At 45.7% G+C, this 21,066-nt stretch overlaps 1 protein-coding gene and 1 long non-coding RNA gene across 2 annotated transcripts; one reads left to right on the top strand and one right to left on the bottom strand.

The window, feature by feature from the left end:
* The first annotated feature begins 6,350 nt into the window (after positions 1-6,350).
* Gm52025 lies at positions 6,351-14,890 on the top strand. The gene is made up of 3 exons (XR_003950528.1): positions 6,351-6,537; positions 11,653-11,961; positions 14,512-14,890. It is a non-coding gene; the product is annotated as a predicted gene, 52025 (long non-coding RNA).
* Positions 13,321-14,675, bottom strand: S100z (S100 calcium binding protein, zeta). The gene is made up of 2 exons (NM_001081159.1): positions 14,535-14,675; positions 13,321-13,479 (listed from the first exon to the last, which is right to left on the bottom strand). Exons 1-2 carry the CDS (start codon positions 14,673-14,675, stop codon positions 13,321-13,323), a joined length of 300 nt encoding a protein of 99 aa, NP_001074628.1.
* Positions 14,891-21,066: the final 6,176 nt, after the last annotated feature.

The following is a 21,066-nucleotide window of genomic DNA, read 5'->3' on the forward strand; positions in this document are numbered from 1 at the left end:
GGGAACGCCAGGGCCAAAAAGTGGGAGTGGGTGGGTAGGGGAGTTGGGGGGAGAGGGTGTGGGGGACTTTTGGGATAGCATTGGAAATGTAAATGAGGGAAATACATAATAAAAAAAAGAATGGGGGAGGAAGAGCTTCAACTGAGTCAAGGAAGCAGTGTGCTTGGAAGGTTTTCTAACACCCCTCACCGCAGCTCCAAACTACCATTGTCTCTGCAAGAAGCAAAGCCTCGAGCTGACTGTTGTCCTGTTTGTGTTCTTGCTACTAGTCAGACCACGGGCTTCAACTCCAAAAGATTCAACAGTCTGAAGTTCAAGGTTTAGCTCAGTGGTTAGAGTGTTTACCCACAAGCTCAAAGTCTTAGGTTCAATCCCTAGAACTTCAAACAAAATAAAACCCAGACTTTAAAATAACCCCTTACCTTATCCCCATACCACAAATGCGTATCTATACAAAAACATCGTCCTAAGCCGCACAACAAGTGTGGTCGGCTGCAGATTGAACAATGGAGGTCCCATATGCCTACCTAGATGCCTACTAATGTAAAGTCTTTCATGCAAGTAGCTCGTGTGATGTTCACACAGCGATGAACGTCATCACATGACACATTTCTCAGAACATCACATCATTACTGTACATGCAAAAATAGGTCCATGTGTCAAAAAAATTAAGACTCCAAAAATATAACCAACAGCAGTTGAATTACCCACTCAATTGTGTCTCTATTTAGGATAATTTTTAATAGTATGTTTATTTTTAAAACAATGAATGAGTGCCTCTCCCTTCAATTAATATGGTAAGCAGAAAACACATTACCAGAATTGAATCTATGGCTGTTTCTCTGTAACAGATGGCAAAGGATCATCCGAGAGTCCCAGATGAGTCCACTTAAGCTCGCCAGCAGCTTTCTTTGTTTTTTGGGGTGTTCTATAAGTGTGGAGGCATGTTCCCAACCCTTCTGCCTCTGATCTTCCTCCGAGAATGAACAGGATCTGTCCTAATTCTCCTGGGTTCCTCTCCAGATGATTTCTTGTCAATTTCCCCCCCCCCAAAAAAAGTCAGATGGGCTGTATTATAAAAATACCTCCTCCACTGAGTTCTCAAACCATCTCCCAGATGGGTGATACAACAGGAAATGATAGGACCATAAACACCCCTGAATTCCTCTTTATTCCACTCTTTAGACAGAATGGTCAGTTTCTCCAAAACAACCAGCACTGAGTCATGCCCAGAAATCAATAGAAAAGGCTCCATGGCATTAAACAGAGCCTCAAGCTGAAGGTGAAATAGCCCCAGGTGACCAATTAATGGAGACTTCAGACGTGGACACGGGTGTCTCAACTGGGCATGGAGCTCATAAAGAACTTCCAGTCGCAGCCTTAACAGGACAGATTGGTCCCATGACCATCTACCCCAGCCGCTGACCCTAAGGTTCTGTGACCCCTAAACTCATACAATGAGATTGATGTGTCTTCCATAGAAATGAGACAGAGTGTGGTATAAAGGGCTTTGGGCATGTTCACCAAAGATTATTCATGAGTCTTACTAAATCAGTTCAAGAAGACTTTACTCAATGAGCATGGAGCTTTGGAGTAAGGAGATCACAAGTTCAAGCCCAGCTCTGAACACAGCCAAGAAAGGCGGGAGGTCTATATAACCCAGGACAGCCCATGGGGAGGTGGGGGTCCTTCAGTGCAGCAGAGTGGGGTATTATTAGTCAGTGAGACATCTCTAGCAGGATGGGACATTCTGGCTAGCTTGCTCTAAAGGGAGCCTTGCTGAAAGCAGGCCAGACGATCTGATATGCATGTATCTTCACCCTCCTCTCTGCTTTGTAAAAACACAGCGTGTCAATTTTGAAGCCACATTGTAAAAATCAAACTCTCCCACCTTTGCCCAGGTTGTTTAGTTAGGTCAGTCATTCTCAACTTACCTAACGGTACGGCCCTTTAATACAGTTCCTCATGTTGTGGTGACCCCCAACCATAAAATTATTTTTGTTGCTACTTTATAACTGTCATTTTGCTACTGTTATGAATTATAATGTAAAATCTATGATTTCAGATGGTCTTAGGTGACCTCTATGGGAGGGAGTCAAGACCCACAGGTTGAGAACCCCTTAGTTATAACCTTTTTGGTCCACATTCTGAGCCCTGCAATTTTTCTCTTTGCCTCACCCATCCACAGGTTGCTTGTTCTGCCCTCTTCCTGCTGTGGCTGCAACTCCAACAGTGCAGGTGACAGAAGCCAGCTAGCCAGGCAACACTAACACAGGAAAGGGTCACAGAGAATGCGCGGACTCAGACAGCCCCATCTGGATGTCAGCAGAGTGCTCCAACTCTGAAATGTTAGTCTTTTTTTTTTTTAGCAAATTATTGATAACCAATTGTGGTCCTTATTTCTTTTGCAATTAGATCTTTTTGGGACTGTACTAGCTAGTTGTGTGCCAACTTGACACAGGCTGGAGTTATCACAGAGAAAGGAGCTTCAATTGGGGAAGCTGTGGGGCATTTTCTCAATTAGTGATGGGGGGTGCGTTGTGGTTGGTGCCATCCCTAGGCTGGTAGTCTTGGATGCTATAAGAGAGCAGGCTAAGCAATTAGAGGAAGCAAGCCAGTAAGTAACATCCCTCCATGGCCTCTGCATCAACTCCTGCTTCCTGACCTGCTTGAATTCCAGTCCTGACTTCTGTGCAGTCGCAGACAGCCCCATCTGGATGTCAGCAGAGTGGTCCAACTCTGAAATGTTAGTATTTTTTTTTAAAGCAAATTATTGATAACCGATTGTGGTCCTTATTTCTTTTGCAATTAGATCCTTTTAAAAGGGACTGTACTGGCTGATGAACAGCAGTGTGGAAATGTGAGCTGAATAAACTCTTTCCTTCCCAACTTGCTTCTTGGTCATGATATTTGTGCAGGAATAGAAACCCTGACTAAGACAGGGACCTGGGTAAAATATTAAGGCCTGGATGAATTATTAAGGCCTAGGTAACTGTTATCTAGCCTGCCATTATAAGGAAACTTTTTCATATGTTTTTGCTGTTCTTAAAAAACTTTCTAATGCCAAGATAGACTACATAGTTTGTAATGTTTTGCGTCCTTAGAAACCAATCACCATAGAAGTCTATATAATTATTTGTTCTGTATAGTTATCCACAATAAGCTTGGGCCAGCACTAATCACCCAGCAGCACGTCCTGCACCGGTGTAAAAGCGTTTATGGAATAAGCTGCCCCTAGGATGGACCCCAGCATAAGAGAGACATGCACTAACATAAGAACCTATTTGGAATAAGATTTCCATGTTGAGTAATGGTCTAGTAAAGTTTATGCTTCCAAGACCTCCCTGGGAACTGACATCCGACTTAGCAGAAAGAGACATGTATGTGGGTAACTGACATCTTAATTTCCCAACTAGCAAGTTAAGACATGCATGTCAGACAAGTCCCATCCTGGTAGACAAAGTAGGACATAAATACTAGACAAGGCCAGTCCCCTGCCACAGTTGGATACCCAACCAATGGGAGCAGGAAAGGTATACAACAAAGATATGTTCCTAAGGAAATCCCCCTATCCCTAAATTCTGATTGGTGAAATAACTTGGCACAGATATTTATAGATTTGGGGCTTAAAAATCCTGTAGAATCTTTACTCAGGATCGTGGCTCAGTTCCCGAATCTGGACCGTGGCCCTGTCGACCAGTCCAGGGGCGCATGCTCTATAAACTATCCCTGTCTGACTGAGATTGGTGCCTGCGCTTGTGAGGCAATTCCTGGACCCCAACAGACCCCAAATCTCTAACTTATAGAGGACTCCTGTGTAACAAAGACCATGAACTTGACTCTGTTTCAAAGCAGAAGCAGCTCTGACTTGGGGTCCTTGAAGTCACACAGGTGGTGAGGGCCCAGGAGGTGTGTGCTCAGGGCCAGTGGGAACACCGGCAACATCCCTCCTCACACCCACCTCAGGTCTTCAGAGAATCCAGATCTCAGTGTGAAGTTGACTCTCTCATATATTACGTATAAGATCCTGGGAAATTTGCTCAAGTAACTATTTGGACCTCAGTTTGCTTGTGTGTAAAATGGGGACATCAGTTCTTTTCTCTTAGGTTTATTGAGAAGACCCTGTGACATGATACAGTTCAAACTCAGCCTAGATAAGCCCTAAATCTGGATAATTATGGCTACCACCAGAAGTCTAAAGATAAAACCTGGAAATCAAACTAAGAGTTTCTGGGGGAAGAGTCCTTTAGATAAAGGGTCAGAAGTGCCTCTCTGAATGAAGATGAGAACGAGCCGACCATATGAGGCCTGGGGCACAGGGAGGGCACAACCTGGCATTCTACACAGACATCTAGACAACTGGAAAAGGGACAGTGTCTGCAGCGTGGTGGGGGGTGGGAGCATGTGTGAGTGGAGGGAGGGAGAGGTGAGTAGGGACGATGCCCAAGTCGTTCCTTGTGGGACTTGAGAGGCTGAGAACAAATCTCATAAACACAACAGAAAGTGGAATGAGTCCGTCGCCGCAGCAGGACAGAGAGGTGAGGGCATGACAGAAGCCAGCTCACCCTGCTGCTCCTGGGTGAGAAGAGAGGGGGCTGCAGTTCCCACCGGGGAACACCTGCCTCGTCCTTCAGCACAGAAGCCCTGGTTAGACTTGCAGAGAGAGAATAAAACGTCCCCTGCCAGTCACCTCTGCCTCCTGGTGTTCACGCGGCAGTGTGATCTCTAGCTGTACAGTGCCAAGTTGGCGTGCACCGCTGACAGAAGACGGCGAAGACGGCGGAGCTGATGGCGTGGCACCTTTACGTTGGTGCTGTTGGTGACGGTGATAGCGATGACAGGAAAGCTGGGAAGGGTCCTGGAAATGACAGATCTCCTGATGGCATCATCCATACAAAAGCAGAGCGTCTGGTGGCTTAAGGATGCTCAGGGTTGCCTGGAGCCGATGGCAGGGACAACAGTAGGGCCACTGAGAATGGCCATACTCGGACTTTGCTGCCCTGTACACAGTAATGGCTGAATTCCCCAGTCCCCGGACTACTCGGAATGCCTCCCTTCACATCAACTCTGAGTCCATTCAAACTTGGAGTGGCCAAAAGGAACTGGGGGTTCTGGAGCCAGCCAGGTCCCAGATCATGGAGATTGGGAGGGACCAGCGCAGTAGGAGTGGGAGCTAGCGGAGGGAGCCTAGGCAGAAAGACCCGGGCCAGAGGTAGGAAGCAAAAAGAAACTGCAAGTCCTGAGCCTTCCACACATGGCTGATAGAGACTAGGATTCTCACCTCTGTCTGTGTGGCCCCCTTATCCCTGATTGGTCGCCTTCTAATTCCCTCTCCTTCCCATTCGTGTCAGTTTTAAGAATCTCTTCTCCCACCATGAAACAGAATTGAAGGGGTCCTTCACTCCCGCTTTCCCTGTGTTTTTCACTGTCCCAAGCTCCAGGACTACCAGCCTAGGGATGCCACTATCCATACTCAGCTGGGCCCGCCCACATCATTTATTAATTAAGAAAATGCCTTACAGGCTTGCCTAGAGCCAGATCTTAGGGAGACATTTAATTGAGATTCCCTCCTTTTAGATGATTTTAGCTTGTACCAAGTTGACATAAAATCATCCATCACAATGTGTGTGTGTGTGTGTGTGTGTGTGTGTGTGTATGTGTGTGTGTGGGTGTGTGGGTGTGTGGGTGTGGTGTGTATATAGTGTGTGTGTGGTGTGTGTGGTATGTGTGTGTATATGAGTGTGTATGTGTGTGTGTGGTGTGTGTGTAGTGTCTGTGTGTATGTGTGTAGTGTGTGTGTATGTGTGTGTGTGGTATGTGTGTATAGTGTGTGTGGTGTGGTGTGTGTGTGGTATGTATGTGTGGATAGTATGTGTGTGTAGTGTGTGTGTGGTGTGTGTATGTGTATGTATACATGTGCGTGGTGTGTGTGTGTATGTGTGCATGGTATGTGTATGTGTGTGTGGTATGTGTGTATAGTGTGTGTGTATGTGTGTGTGGTATGTGTGTATAGTGTATGTGTAGTGTGTGTAGTATGTATGTGTGTGTGTGTAGTGTGTGGTGTGTGGTATGTGTGTATGAGTGTGTGTGTGTGTGTGGTGTGGGTGTGTTTACTAAGCTGAAATATATAGAGTACAAACGTACTTGACGGCAACTTAGTTTTTATGAAGTATAGACATAGACCCACCCATGTGCTGAGAAAACTCTGTGTGGAAATGGTAAGAGAGTGGGTGCTAGGTGACACCTGGTCATCATAAAAGATTTCCCTTCCTTGTGATAAGATCAGAGCATGGGTGGCTTCACACGCTCTCTAGCTTTGTTCCTCCGTCTCTCTGGGCTCTCTCCTCGCTGAACAACAGGAGCTCTCAAGCCCTGCTAGCAGCTCTGCCCCCTCCAGTCAGTGCTTAGCAGTCAGTGCTATTCCTGTCAGAGCCCCTCCTGCAGGCACAGGAGGTCCCTGACATCACAGACCCACACAGTCACAGACACCCAGCCAGCTGCTTGAGGATGGCAAAACTTAAATTGGACACATTCATGGTAAGTCCATGCTCTCGTGCTGTCTTTAGGCTACATTTAGCATACAGTGTATTCCAAGACAGCTGGATATGCAGCATTTCCTGGGAGCTGGTGGGCATTTCTGGAACCTAGGTACACCCCAGTGTAGTGTACTGTCTTACTGTGCTGTACCCGGAGACACGGTGAGAAAGAGGTCTGTCTTACAGTAGATTTGATTTTTTTCCTCCTTTGTTTTCCTGATTTTTGTTGAGACAGGGGCTAGCTATGTAGCCTTAGCGGGCCTTGAGCTTGCTATGTAGGCCTTTAAGAGGCAGAGACAGGTGGATCTCTGTGAATTTGAGGCCAACCTGGACTATAGAGTGAGTCCCAGGCGAGCCAGGGCTCTGTAGAAAGATGTTGTCTCAAAAAAGCAAACAAACAAAACAAACAACCTTCTGTCTGAGACAGGCATGGGGGGTGTGCACCTTTAAACTCAGCATTGGGAGGAAGAGGCAGGGGAACATGAGGCCAGACTGGTCTACATGGTGACTTTTAGGCCAGCCAGGGATACACAGTGAGACACTGTCTCAAAAACAAACAAAACTCCCGTGTCTAGAGACTGGAGATGACTCAGAGGGTGAGAGCATCTGCTGCTCTGCAGAGGACCTGAGTTTTCTTCTTGGCACCCACATCAGTTAGTTCTTAGGCATGTAGTTCCAGCTCCATAGGATCTGATGCCCTCTTCTGGCCTCTGAGGGCATTACACTCATGCACGCATAATCTCTCTCTCTCTCTCTCTCTCTCTCTCTCTCTCTCTCTCTCTCTCTCTCACACACACACACACACACACACACACACTCAATAAATGTAACTAAAATTTTTAATAAAGGAACAAACATCTACACAGCAACATGTGTATTTTTCCAGTGGCTTTATTTGTAAATATGAACACTTGGGCACAGCCAAGACATCAATCAGTAGATGACCAGATAAACTGTAACACACCCAGACACCAGACAATGGAATTCAGCACTGAAAAACAGTGAACTACCAAGGCATGAGAAGTCATCGAAGTCATAGAAATGGATATTGCTAAGTAAAATAAACCTGTCCATAAAAGCTACATACTTCATAATCTCAAATAAATGTCATTTTGGAAAAAAATAGAGATAACAGGACCTCACAAGTAAGTACTCTGCCACCCAGCCCCACCCCCTCTTCACAGAAACAGTGTCACCAAGCCGCCTAGGCTGGCCTCAAACTTGGCATCCTTTTGCCTTAGCCTCTTGAATACCTGGGAGTACAGACCTGTGTCACTAAGATTGCTGGCATAAGGTTTGAAGATATGAAAAATAATTTTAAATACATATGTTATGACATAAAGGCCAGTTTTAAATCTTAGTCCTACAGAAAGTTCCTTGAAGACTGACAAATGCTTGTTTATGGTTGGTCATCTGAGTGATGCTCCTAAGAACAAAGAGCAAGGGGTAAGCTGAGTGCTGACCACCAAGAAGCTAAACTGTGGCATGATGGAAATATCTGGAACTGATGCCTCAAGAGTCAACTTCAGCATCAGTCTTCAGCCATTGGTGGTTTGGGGCTAAACTTTGCCATGGCCTTTGGGAGCCCAGATAGTCAGATGGCTGCTCCAGTACAAAGTTGTACACTCTGAACTACCTGGAGTTGTAGAATTGTGTAGTCAGCTCTTTCTTTGTTTAAGATTTATTGATTTTATGCATATGCGTGTTCTATATGCATGGACATGTCTGTCTTAGTTAGGGTTTTACTGCTGTGAACAGATACCATGACCAAGGCAACTCTTATAAAGGATAACATTGAATTGGGACTGGCTTACAGGTTCTAAGGTTCAGTCCATTATCATCAAGGCAGGAGCATGGCAGCATCCAGGCAGGCATGGGGCTGGAGGAGCTGACAGACCCACCTCGTTCCAAAGGCAGCTAGCAGAAGAATGGCTTCCAGGCTATTAGGAAGAGAGTCTTAAAGCCCACACCCATAGTGACACACCTACTCCAACAGGGCCACACCTTCTAATAGTGCCACTCTTTGGACCAAGCATATATGAAACATCACAAGATGCATGCCAGAAGAGGGCATTAGATACCATTACAAATGGTTGTGAGCACCATAAATTGCTATGGCTTGAACTTAGGACTTCTGGAAGGACAGACATTGCTCTTAACCGCTAAGCCAACCCCATCATCCCTTTCTTATGCTGCCTAATATCAGTAAACCAACACAGCTTTGTACTCAGAATCATTCTGTCTGTGAATAGTGTAGAGAAGCTGCTAATTTAAACTAATGCTGAGCAAACTAGAGGGATGGATCCATGGTTAATAGCACCCACTGCTCTTGCAAGGGACCTGGGTTTAATCCCCAACACCCACATGGTTGATCTAACCACCTGTAACTCCAGTTCCACAGACCCAATGACTTTTCTGACTTCCAAAGACTCCCATGTGCACATGATACACAGGCACTCTCTCTCCCTCTCTCCCCCCCTCTCTCTCAGGCACACATAAACACACATAAAATAAATATTAAAGTAAGGCTGGTAATTCGTGTGTGTTATATTTTGAAATTCTACTGATAGTTGAAATACATAAATAAACTTCTCATGTGAAATTGTAAGAAATACTAATTTAAGAGTCTCCTTTTTCCAATATGATGACCTTTTAAATCTCTGTGTATGTGGGGAGTGGGAGTGTGAATATGGACATTCAACATGGTATGGCATGTGTGTGCTGTCAGAGGACAACCTTGGGTATTAGTCCTTACTATCTTCTTTATTTAAGACAGGATCTCTTTTGTTTGCTACTGTAAACACCAGAATGTCTGACCCGTGAGCTTCTTGAGTTTCTACCCCCATCTTACCATAGAAGCCCTGTGGGTACAGCTGTACATTACTAAGTCCAGATTTACATGGGCTCTGGGGATCCGAACTCAGGTCCTCACGCATGGCAGGCATTTTACCTACTGATCACTCTTAAAAGCCCCTATCTGTGTGCGTGTGTGTGTGTGTGTGTGTGTGTGTGTGTGTGTGTGTGTGTGTGTGTGTGTGTGTGCATATGTGTGTATGTATATGAATATGCATAAGCTTTTCTTTTAGGGGTTCTTGAACTGCATCCCACAAGTTTTGATCTGATGTACTTCCAATAAGTTCAATGTGTAGTCAACATTTTCCTTAAGATTTCCTTTTAAAACTCACACCGCAGTACTCTAAAAAATATCTTTGCATTTAAGTAGTAGCGTGAGTATACATGCTGGCCTTTGCCATCTGAGCTATCTTGCCAGCTCTTGCGTTACAGTATTTCTTTTAGCCAAATTGAGATCGTATCAAAATCTAACTATTTAGAGTTCATATTAGGGATAGCAAAATGTCTCTGGAGCAAGCCTGATACCTGAGTTTGAATCCAGCATCCACATGGAAGGGAGAACCGACACCTGCACGCTGTCCTCTGAGCTACATGCGTACACCCGCATGTATGTGCTCGTGCACACACGCAAACATGAAGTTTGAAAAACCCACTTAAATAGTGAACGGCTTCCATCAATGAGATCAGCGCCTGCCTGAGAGGTCTCTAGGAAAGTCAGATGCTCTAGTTTTAGTGCACATGAACATCTGATCATCTCCCCTGGCTGTCAGGAAAGAGCCTGGCGGTCTGCCTTTCTGTAAACTAATAGATATTGCTAATAGAAACAGTCCAGACTGTAAAATAAAAGGGGAGACGTTTGGATGGCAGCATAGAGGAGCGGTTTAGGAACGCGAGAACAGTTCTTGCTCAGTCATATTTCCTTTGGAGGAAATCAGGCAACATAAGGACATTGGGGAGGAGAAAGCCAGGGCTAAGGTGGAAGTGGGGGACACTAGCACATTAGGGATAAATGCATCCTTAGGTTAGAGAAGCAGGACTCTGTTAGATAACAGGGCTGGGAGGTGGGACACTGCAGTCACTAGACAATTTGATGTCCAAGTGCATTTACTGCCAAGTGTCTAGTAGATAAGCCTTTATCGCTTTTTATTTGTGTGTGCGTGTATGGGTGCCTATGGAAGCCAGAAGAGTGTGTCAGATCCCCTGGAGCTGAGTGGTAGGCAGTTGTGAGCCACTTAGCATGGGTACTGGAAACCAAAGCTAGGTCCTCAGGAAGAGCATCAAGCACTTGTAAACGCTGAGCCATCATCTTTCAGCCCTTGAACTGGGTTTTAACACTGGCTGAAAATCCAACTGCCTGCTGATGCCTAGGCCCTACTGAAGTAAGTTAGAATATTGGGGCAGGGCGCTGAGGCACATCAGCGATCCATCTGTCTGGCTGACTGTCTGGCTGTCTATCATCTATCTGTCATCTATTTACCTCTTGCTTTTATTTTTGAAACAACAACAACAAGAAAATGATTCTCCTGCTTCAGACTCCCTATTGCTGGCATTACGCGTGTGAGCCACTAGGCCTGGCTCAGAGATCTACATTCCAAAGTAGTATAAAGGACTCTACGCCCCTGCTGCAAAGATTCAAACCTTTTAAGAAGGCCATTTAAAAGCAAATTGCAAATATCACCTGTTACCTAACTCTCCTGCCTGCCTACACCCTAGACCCTTGGATATCCTAGAACTGGCACACTCTCAAACCATCCCTGCTAACCCAAGCCCACTGCCGTCTCTGTTTCTCATTCTTTAAAAAACACTCCTCGTGTTTTCCATATTAAACACATGGCTCACATCTCTGCCCCTGGAAAGCCTTTCTTGACCCCCCCCCCGTCCCCCGTCCCCAGCGTTCTAGCACAGCCTTTCAAAACCAGAGCTCCAGATAAACCAGACTCGGGCTGTTATCTCCTATAAACTGAACTGGGTAATGAACTCAGCAGATAACGAACAGCAGCAGACACCCATTCAGAGACAGCTTGTAAATGTGTTTAAACTTCAAGTTTATTTAAAAAAAAAAGATGAATGTCCTAGATATAGGCACTAAGTAATTTTGCCTCCTACAAAATTATATTTGTGTAGCCAGCCAAAGGGTTGGGGCATAGGAAAGAAAAAGGCTTGTTTGCTTGAGAGGGACTTTTGGTACACTGTGTGATTCTTACTCATTTGAAATCTAACTTGAGACATAAATTGCTTCTCCCTCCTTTTGACTGATCCTCAGAAACACCATGACATGAACATTGTTTTCCCATTTCCACCACTGCTTGAAGAACATCCTTCCAAGAATAGAACAGCGAGCCAACTCCGGGTTTACTTTTCACGATTCAGTGAGCTACTTCAGAACATGTAAAGTTCAGATCAAATTGAAATGGAATCCTCATGCCTCCGTGGACACAGCAAAACAACCTCCAGTGTATAAAGTGTTCTCCTTCAATCTTTTAAAAAGGAAAAAAGAAAAAGAAAAGAACCCACACACGCCACATGCATGCTCAACTCTGTTCACCTCCTTGTATCCCTTTGAAAGACAGAGGTAAGTGAACTGCAGAGCACAGATTTCTTCTCTGGAGTCCTTTGCCCTCCTGCTAAAATCTCCCCCAAACTCTCACTTAAAACTGATTTGAAGGAAACAAAACCAAAACATGGCAGATCTTCGATCTAGAACATCACTGGCTGGCAAGTTCCATATGAGCTTTGTCATAGAAATACATATTGAAAACCTACTTGTGGGCCAGAGACTGAGACCATTTCCTAATCCAAGTCAGCCTTCTCTCAACAGCACTGACCTCATGATGAACTCTGCCTTGCTGGTCAAACCACCCATCCTGCCTTCTCTTCTTGCTCCTCTTCTCTGAGATCTCACCCTTTTTTTCTTTAAAGGCTTCCTTCACTAGCTCCCAAGGCACCACACCCTCCTGACTCTTCTCCTGTCTCCCTGTGAGGTGAGAGCTGCATCCAACACAGACAGCCCCTTCCTCAGACATTGTTCTCCACTGCCCTTCAGGGCCAGATGGGAACTCCACTTCAAGCCTCATGTGGACATTCCAATGGAAAGAAAATGAGCTGGGCAGGGATGGCGCACGCCTTTAACCCCATTTGGGAGGCAGAGACAGGCAGATTTCTGAGTTTGAGGCCAGCCTGGTCTACAGAGTGAGTTTCAGGACAGCCAGGACTACACAGAGAAACCCTGTCTTGGAAAACAAAAGAAGAAGAAGAAGGAGGAGGAGGAGGAAGAGGAGGAGGAGGGGGAGGAGGAGGAGGAGGAGGAGGAAGAAGAAGAAGAAGAAGAAGAAGAAGAAGAAGAAGAAGAAGAAGAAGAAGAAGAAGAAGAAGAAGAAGAAGAAGAAGAAGAAACAAAATAAGAAAAAGAAAATGAAAGAAGTAACAGGTGGAAGGCGGAAGGCATAAAGCCTCTAACAGAGCCAGCAAACCATTCCCAGAGAGTCCTAGCAGGCTTCTGCTTCCTTAGTCCAGGTTGCCTGGTAAGGTTAGCTTCCCAAGCTGTACAACGTATTAGGAAATAAATTAGTTTAGCTGGTCCCATACAGCCTGCATAAACAGAGTTCTGCTGTGTGGAGAAAGGCAGACTGTGTATCAGGCCAAGAGCAATCTGCCCCGTGACACTTCCTTTTAATAAGTGGCTGAATTTGTGGGTGCTCTCTATTTGACAAATAAGTCATAACAATGTGAGAAAGTTTTAAAGAGGGCCTAAGACCTGGAATAAATAATTGTGTGACGTCAGTATATCAAGGTTAACATAACTTATTGCTAATAAGTGTACATCTATAACATATGTAAGTCACATCACTGTCTGTAAATGGTAAGGACATAGACCCACAGAAGGTACAGACTTTGGATCTGTTTCTGCCATCTGCTAGCGTACTAGCTATCTTTATTTGCCTTTCTTCTTCATTTGCTCTACAAAGTAATCGTTACACGCAACCGTCAGAGCTGCCACCATGACCACAAACTCATTAAAATCCACTTCGTTGTCTTTATTGGCGTCCAGGTCCTGCATTATCTTATCCACCAACTGGGGATCCTTTTGGCACTAAAAAGAAAAAGAAAGTTTCTAACTTGGGAGCCTGGAGGGTCATGACAACTGAAGTCACATCTTCCTTCTGTTTGCATGCAAGTTTTCATTCTCCTACAGACAATCCCCAACATCTATTTACAAGACAATCTGAGCCAGCCTAGGGTCTAAACCCCTGCCTTAGGACCACAGAAACCAGCTCAATCCCCACAGGGCCAGAAAAGCAAAGGAAACACATTCAAGTGAATTATGGATGCTGGAAATGCATTTACTGGAGACCACAGGAAAAACACCAGGACACTGGGAGACAGCGCAGTGACACAGGCAGAGGACCAGGACACCTCAGGATTGTTGGGTGACATATAAACAGAAGCTTCAAAGTCAAAGGGGACAACGAGTGGCCCTACCATCTACCATCAGTAGACTTTGGAGCAATCATGTAACATTTCAGAATTCCCTAATTTATCCCGTAGAAAGAATAGTCTTTGCCAACATGGCATGGAGATGCTCTAACTCATTTGAAGTTGCTTAGTACTAAGTTGGCTGGATAAGGCCAGTACAAGTACTGGACACCTGAATAAATCTGAATTTCAGATTAAACAACATGCATTTTTTCACTAAGTGTGACCCAAGTATTATATGGGGTATAAACTATTTTATCTCATAACTGCACTTAGAACAGTGTCTGAAACACAGAAAAAGAACTATCCAGGAGCCATTTTCCTTACCACTATGGTTAGGTTCTCCAAGTGTTGACAATTACATTGAGGATTTTTTGTTTTGTTTTGTTTTGTTTTTATCCAACATTCAATATTCTGGTGCAACAATAAAAGATGTGGCTGGTCATACCCAGGGCTATCATTATAATTAATAATGGCTAGCTATACCTGGAGCTTTAGACAGTGGAAAGGAAAGTGGCTCCTGCCAGTGTATGCAGAAATCAAGATCTCCAGGGGCTACTTCCCCAGCACTTAGGGTCTTGAGGCAAATGACGGACAGAATGTTCAGAACACCTGTCCCCAAAGCCGTCCCCTCTCTATGTACCAGCAGATGAGGCAGAAAGACGGACTCACTGTGAGGAACTCTGTGAGTTCTCGCTGTAACAGCATCTTCAGTTCCCCCTTGTTGAGCTTGAACCTGTCGCCCTCCTTGCAAGAGTACCGGTGGAAGATGCGAATCATGGTGTCCATAGCCATCTCCAGCTGGGTGGGCATGCTGACGGTGGAGTGGATCACTCCCGGAGCAGGACGCCAAACCAGGGGGAAGGCACTCGCTCAAAGAAAGCAGATGGGGACCCGTCAGCTCTTCCGTGAAAACAGAATACACCGGCGACAGTTCTTAAACTCTAATAACGCTCCATTAAAGACGGTGTTCTGCTTATTCTAGCGCAAGCTACGAGACCATCGCAGGTGTTCTTACTCCACCCCAATTCCCATTCCTGCGACCTGTGGACCTCCAGCGGTTCACAGTTTTGCAACCAAACAGGCCCAGAGTTGTGTTAGAACACAGAACCGAAAAATAAATAAATAAATAAATAAATAAATAAATAGAGCAAAAGAAAAGGGAAATTCTTTACTTCCTACCTGTTCAGCAAGATGTGGCTGTCTACAGATGTCCACGGTTGCCGATCCCCGGGTTTCCACCTGGCACACCTGTTCCCAACAAGTGACAATTATCAGAGACCAGAGAGACTCAACTGGGGATGCCTCCGAGTCTGTTTTTAATCAGCAGAATGAACAGGTGTGCGCTGCTGCCCCGAGGGCCATGGAGGAAGGGGAGTGGGTGTTAGAGAGGAGAAGAGCAGAGTGGGAAGGGAAAGCCCTCTGCTCTGCTCCTGTGGGAATATGGGTACAGCTTGTTGCTAGGAAGTTGATGACCAGAATGGAGTCTAAAAATAAAGGAGCAAAGAAGAAACACTGTTGCAAACCTAGACACTCCTCAGCAATGCTCTTGCAAGGTCAAGGGAGCAGGCTCTACAGACGAGTTCCGCAGACCCAATGGAGTTCTCACTGTCAGAAATGGAAACACTAGAAGCTGCTTGGGCACATGCCCTGCATGAAGAATCCATGTAGCTGAGAGTGGGGGCTCCTGTCTGTTACCCCAGCTCCTCAAAATCTGAAGTAGGAAGACCATGAGTTTGAGGCCAGACTGGGATATAGTGAGTCCCAGACTGGCTTGTGTTAAAGGGAGACCTGATATTGAAATTCATAAAAGAAGAGCAAAATGAGAGAGGGAGAAAGAGAGAGAGAAAGAGAGAACATGTGTGCATGTGTGTGTGTACACGCGTGTTCACGCTCTCAATCTTGTGTCTTCCTAATGAATCACTAAGGACTCGACTAGTACCTGGGCCACATAACGGGTGACAAAGCAGAAGAAGGTGGTTGAGCGTAAGTCTTCCTGGTTTATATGATTAACACCGATCTTAGCCTTATCACGTGTAGGGATACATTACCTGGTGTCTGTGGAGGACAGAAAGGCTTCATACATAGGACTGTGTAGGAGGATTCTCACATAAGTCAAGCTAAGGAGGGGGACAGAGGGCTTGAGTTGGCTCCCCAGGTGTGGCGTGGGGAGAATCTCGTCTGGAAGCCAATCGTACTGTTATGTTTCCTGGGCTGTGTTAAATTCGAAGAGCACTGGTGTCTTCTTTAGGTTCCTGCTAAGACTGTCCCCAAGGCTTTGTGGCCACTTTCCCTCCATTTTGAAAGCTCTCTTACACTCCCGCTCTGAAATGTTGTTCCCGGGGTATTCTTGGACACTTCTATAATCCCGAAATCTTTAGCCCAGATGTCTGCTAAGCAACAGGATGATCTGTCCAACTTCCACCCGGACCCCTTTTTGCTGAAGAGTCCCAGAAGCTTTTCAAACTTGATTAGCATCAGACTAAAACACCTTTCCTCGTCCCACCTCTTGCTCCTCTTGGACCATCTTGGTCACCCACTGCCACGTTTCACGCCAGCTCCTGTCACTGTTTAAATGCCCACTCCTTGCCAGTCCTCGCCACCTTCAGACCTGGAGGTACTCAGTGCAGACTGTCCGTGCTCCTGCAGTCAGGTCCCCGTTCTGCTGTCACAGTTAATTACAAGGGGATCATCACCCTCTCATCTCAGCTCTGTCCCTGCCTACAACCCAGAGAAATGCTGGTCTCTCCTGCCTTGACAGTACCCCACCTACTCACTGACGACTGAAGGCAAATGCCACCTCTTCCAGCTACTTGCCTGCACTTTCTCCAACTCCCCACTCCTCCCAGGGCACCTCCTCCTCTCTTTTAGCACAGTGCTTTGGGAACATTCCTGTAATTGCTGTCACACGTTCTCCACACTTGGAATGAGTACCTGGATCCTAAGCTCCGATATGCCTGGTCCATCTTTGTATTTTACAATACTTAGCATGAAATTAGGCACATGGAAGTGCTCAGACAGACATGCTGGGAGCCACCTGTGTGATTGATAACTGCAATCCCCCACTCTTGGGAGCTGAGGCAGGAGGATGGTCAATCTAAGGTCATCCTGAGCCACATGGTGAATTTAAGACAAGCCTGGGCTATAAAATGCTTATTTTAAAAGGGGGAGTTGAAAAGGAGAGGGAGAAGATTGGAGCAGGGAAAGGAAGAGGGGAGAGGGAAAGAGAGAGAGAGGGAAAGTTGAGAGAGGAAGAGAAGGGAGGGGAGAGAAAAGAGAAAGGGGAGAGAGAGAAAGGAGAGAGAGGAGAGAGAGGGAGAGAGAACCCACTAGCCATGATACATAGACAATGAACTAGGGAAGGGGTCTGTGGTCTCCCAAGAAACTGGACTTTGTCTAGGTTACTTGTCCAAATAATTAATCGCCTTTATTCTGCATTAAAACTTTGCTTACCAAAGGGAGAGGGGGTTATTTCGATGAAATACAGTTTGAGTTTGCATTGAAAGTGCACCGAAGCTACAGGTGCACAAAAGTGGGTAAACAGTGTGGTGTGCGTGACTCTCAACAACACTGTGTTCAAATCGTATTCAACCACAGGGCTCTTTATTTGGAAAACTCAAGTGACAGGTAAGACTTGCAACAGAAAAGGTAGCAAAGGGTGAAATGCTTCGGTTGGGTTTAAGAACTAAGAGCTTGACCTCCCCATGCTGGACTTGCAAAGCCAGGCAGGTTCCTGTTTCTGAGGCCAGTGAGACATAAAGGTTTCCTTTGGTGTGTGCTGCCCCTTAGTGTCAAGTTCTGGAACTGCATCTGAGCGCCCTCTCAAGAATGCTCTTGGATTTGAGCCCATATAACACTGACTGTTAGCAGGGGCTTTATAAACCAGCCCCGGGTATGGTAGTCTCTAGATGGTCCATCCTTTCGTCTCAGCTTCACACTTTGTCTCCATCCCATAATCATCCTCCAAACACTGACACCATTGCATACACTAGCAAGATTTTGCTGAAAGGACCCAGATGTAGCTGTCTCTTGTGAGGCTATGCCGGGGCCTAGCAAACACAGAAGTGGATGCTCACAGTCAGCTATTGGATGGATCACAGGGCCCCCAATGTAGGAGCTAGAGAAAGCACCCAAGGAGCTAAAGGGAACTGCAACCCTATAGGTGGAACAACAATATGAACTAACCAGTAACCCCCGGAGCTCGTGTCTCTAGCTGCACATGTATCAGAAGATGGCCTAGTCGGCCATCATTGGAAAGAGAGGCCCATTGGTCTTGCAAACTTTATATGCCTCAGTACAGGGGAATGCCAGGGCCAAAAAGTGGGAGTGGGTGGGTAGGGGAGTGGGGGGGAGGGTGTGGGGGGATTTTTGGGATAGCATTGGAAATGTAAATGAAGAAAATACCTAATTAAAAAAAAAAGGAAAAAAAAACCCAGCCCCGGTCTGAGATCTCCAGAAAACATTAAGAAACAAAGGTAACACCAGGGTTCAACAAGGCTCTGTCACCCTGGGGACACAGACACACTGGTGACAAATGCGCAGAAGAGCCATTGTTGTCTCAATGTGTACTCCTTTCATCGATGCATGACTCTGGACTCTCAGAGCTAAAACGCCCAGTTCTACATCACAGTTAGTGTCCAAAGAAGGAGCAAGTGGAAGTGAGTGAAGAAGTTTAAAAGAAAGATGACTGGGGACGGGGGAGGGCGGAGGTGGATGAAATTCACAAGCTTGAGATTTTTAAATTCTATTTTATTTGTTTATGTGTCTATGAATTGCTTATTTAATGTGTATGGTGCTGGTGCGTGGTGTGGCTAGGAGGCCAAAGAGGAGTTGGATCCTCTGGAACTAGGAGTTACTGAGAGTTGTGAGCCACTATGTGGGTGCTGGGACCTGAACTGGGTCCTCTGCTAGAACGGCCAGTACTCTTAACTGCAGAGCCGACTGCCCCACCTGGAGAATTCTCTTTTGAGTACCATGCTTGAAAGTGAACCAAACAAGGGAAAGAAGGGGCTGGAGAGATGAGTGCTGGCTGCTCAGTCCTCAGGAAGGGAGCTGGGCTTCCAGTACCTAACCAAGTGAGTATCCCCACACATCTGTGACTCCAGATCTCAGGTGTCTAACACCCTCCTCTGACTCCCGTGCTTAAAGGTAGACACACACACCACAAACATACACACACACACACACACACACACACACATATACATACATATACACAAACACACACCACAAGCATATACACACAGATACACACACACCACAAACACATACACACATACATACAAACCCACATACACACCTCACAAAATCTTGTCAGCATGAGAAAAAGCTAACAAAGTATTGAATTATTCTACCTAAGGAAGAGAACTGGCTTTAAGGGCATTGAGCGTATGGAGGATTAGTACTAGAAAGGCTGGTCACTGCTGGCCACTGCTGGTCACTGCTGACCACTGTTTGTCACTGCTGGTCACTGCTGGCCATTGCTGGTCACTACTCTGTTGTCACTGGCACGATCAGATAAAGAATAACTTTTAAAATATTAACAGAAGGGCTGGAGAGATAGCGCGACAGTCAAGAGCACTGGCTGCTCTTGCAGAGGACCAAGCTTGGGTCCTAGCACTGACACGGTGCCTCATGCTGTCTATAACTCGAGTTCCAGGCTCATTCTTCTGGTCTCCAAGGGCAGCAGGCACACATGGACTCATACAGGCAAAAACATTCCTACACATAAAATAAAAACAAATAAATCTCTAAACATTGATATACACACATTTTTAAAAATTAAAATTTCCCCAAGCATTGCAAACGTGGCTAGAAAGTGTCTAAAAAATTACCTGGTCTCTTATACAAATGCCTAACAAATAAAACACAAAAGCCTATTAACTGGCCTAGTGTACCCATTGGCTGCAGGGAGTGAACAAGCCTTGATCTGGACCCCGACCAGTCACACTGGCTGTGTAGAAACAAGCACACAACGTGTAGACAGGCAAGTGGCAGTCACCCGTGCCATATCCGAGCCTCAGCTCGTGTCCGTTGTCAGGACTAGCTACCACCAACTAAAAGCACACCCCTCCTTTGGCCAGAATGCTGAAACAAGGTCTCAGTGGTAGCTAACCTTCAAAAAGATGCCCTGCGATCCCTCCTCCTGGTGTTCTGACTTCCTGTGGTCCCCTTGAGGTAGATTAAAGGGGGGAAGTTAAAGAGAAGAGAGCAGGAAGAAAACCCTTTATCCCAAAGTCTGGCTCAAGTCTCTCATCGGTTGGGCATCAAGAATTCTGGCACAAACCTCGGCAGACGGCTTGGCCAGTAAAGTGCTTGCCTTGTGAACATTGGGACCAGGGATTCGATCCCTGGAAGCCACGTTAGAATGAAGGGAGGAAGAAGTGCATGAATCCCAGCACAGTCAGCAGCCCCTGGGAACGTTGCCTACAGAGACCATATTCCTTTGTGTGGAGAAATTTCAAGTGAGAATATTAAGATAACAACAAACCATACTTACAGCCTGAGTGTATATGGTTTGTTCTCCTTTCCCAGATGCAAGCCTACAATTTTCAAGGAACCTCACAAGAAACCCCATTTACAATAAAACACCCGTCTTAACTCCCTCTGGCAACTCTTGGGCTCATAGTTTTATTTTATCAGATTATAATCCACGCACCTGCAGGGCGACCTTATACTCTTACTAGAAAAAGAGGGAAAGAGTGGGGAGAAAGTTTCTTAGAAGCCATCTGAGATGTGACTTGAAAGCCACCAAACCACATGTGCCATTGTTACTACATATATGCTACATATTCTTCATATACATTACTACATATATGCTACATATACTTCATATATACTACTGCATATATGCTACTGTTACAAGAGTCCCTCTTGAGAGGCTCACAATCCTGGTCTTGGATGTGTCTTATGCTTTCCCTGAGAACCTCTTAAATCCCTTGAATAAATTCCAGCTCCTTTATGCCATCTTGCCCTGAAATTCTTTCTGGATGAAGTCACAAATTCAGCTGCGCCTAAGTGGAGATCTGTGAGAATTCTTCGGGTTGTTATGGGCAGCTCCAGCCAGCTTACACACTCAAGTGTAGACCGAGTTCCCCGATGCGGACAGGAATAGGAAATACATCCTGCTTTGCTCCTGCTTGGATCTTTCCATCTGGATGCAGTCAGCTGCTTATGAGGTTTCATGGAGAGATCCCTGAGGCAA

Source organism: Mus musculus, chromosome 13 (genome assembly GCF_000001635.26).
Source record: "Mus musculus strain C57BL/6J chromosome 13, GRCm38.p6 C57BL/6J".
In the NCBI taxonomy this organism is placed as follows: domain Eukaryota; kingdom Metazoa; phylum Chordata; class Mammalia; order Rodentia; family Muridae; genus Mus; species Mus musculus.

Bases quoted from the DNA above. Each gene is read 5' to 3' on its own strand.
- S100z (NM_001081159.1), bottom strand. From the start codon at position 14,675: ATGCCCACCCAGCTGGAGATGGCTATGGACACCATGATTCGCATCTTC. The intron at 13,480-14,534 runs GTGAGTCCGTCT...TTTTCTTTTTAG, and splicing joins AACTCACAGAGTTCCTCACA to TGCCAAAAGGATCCCCAGTT.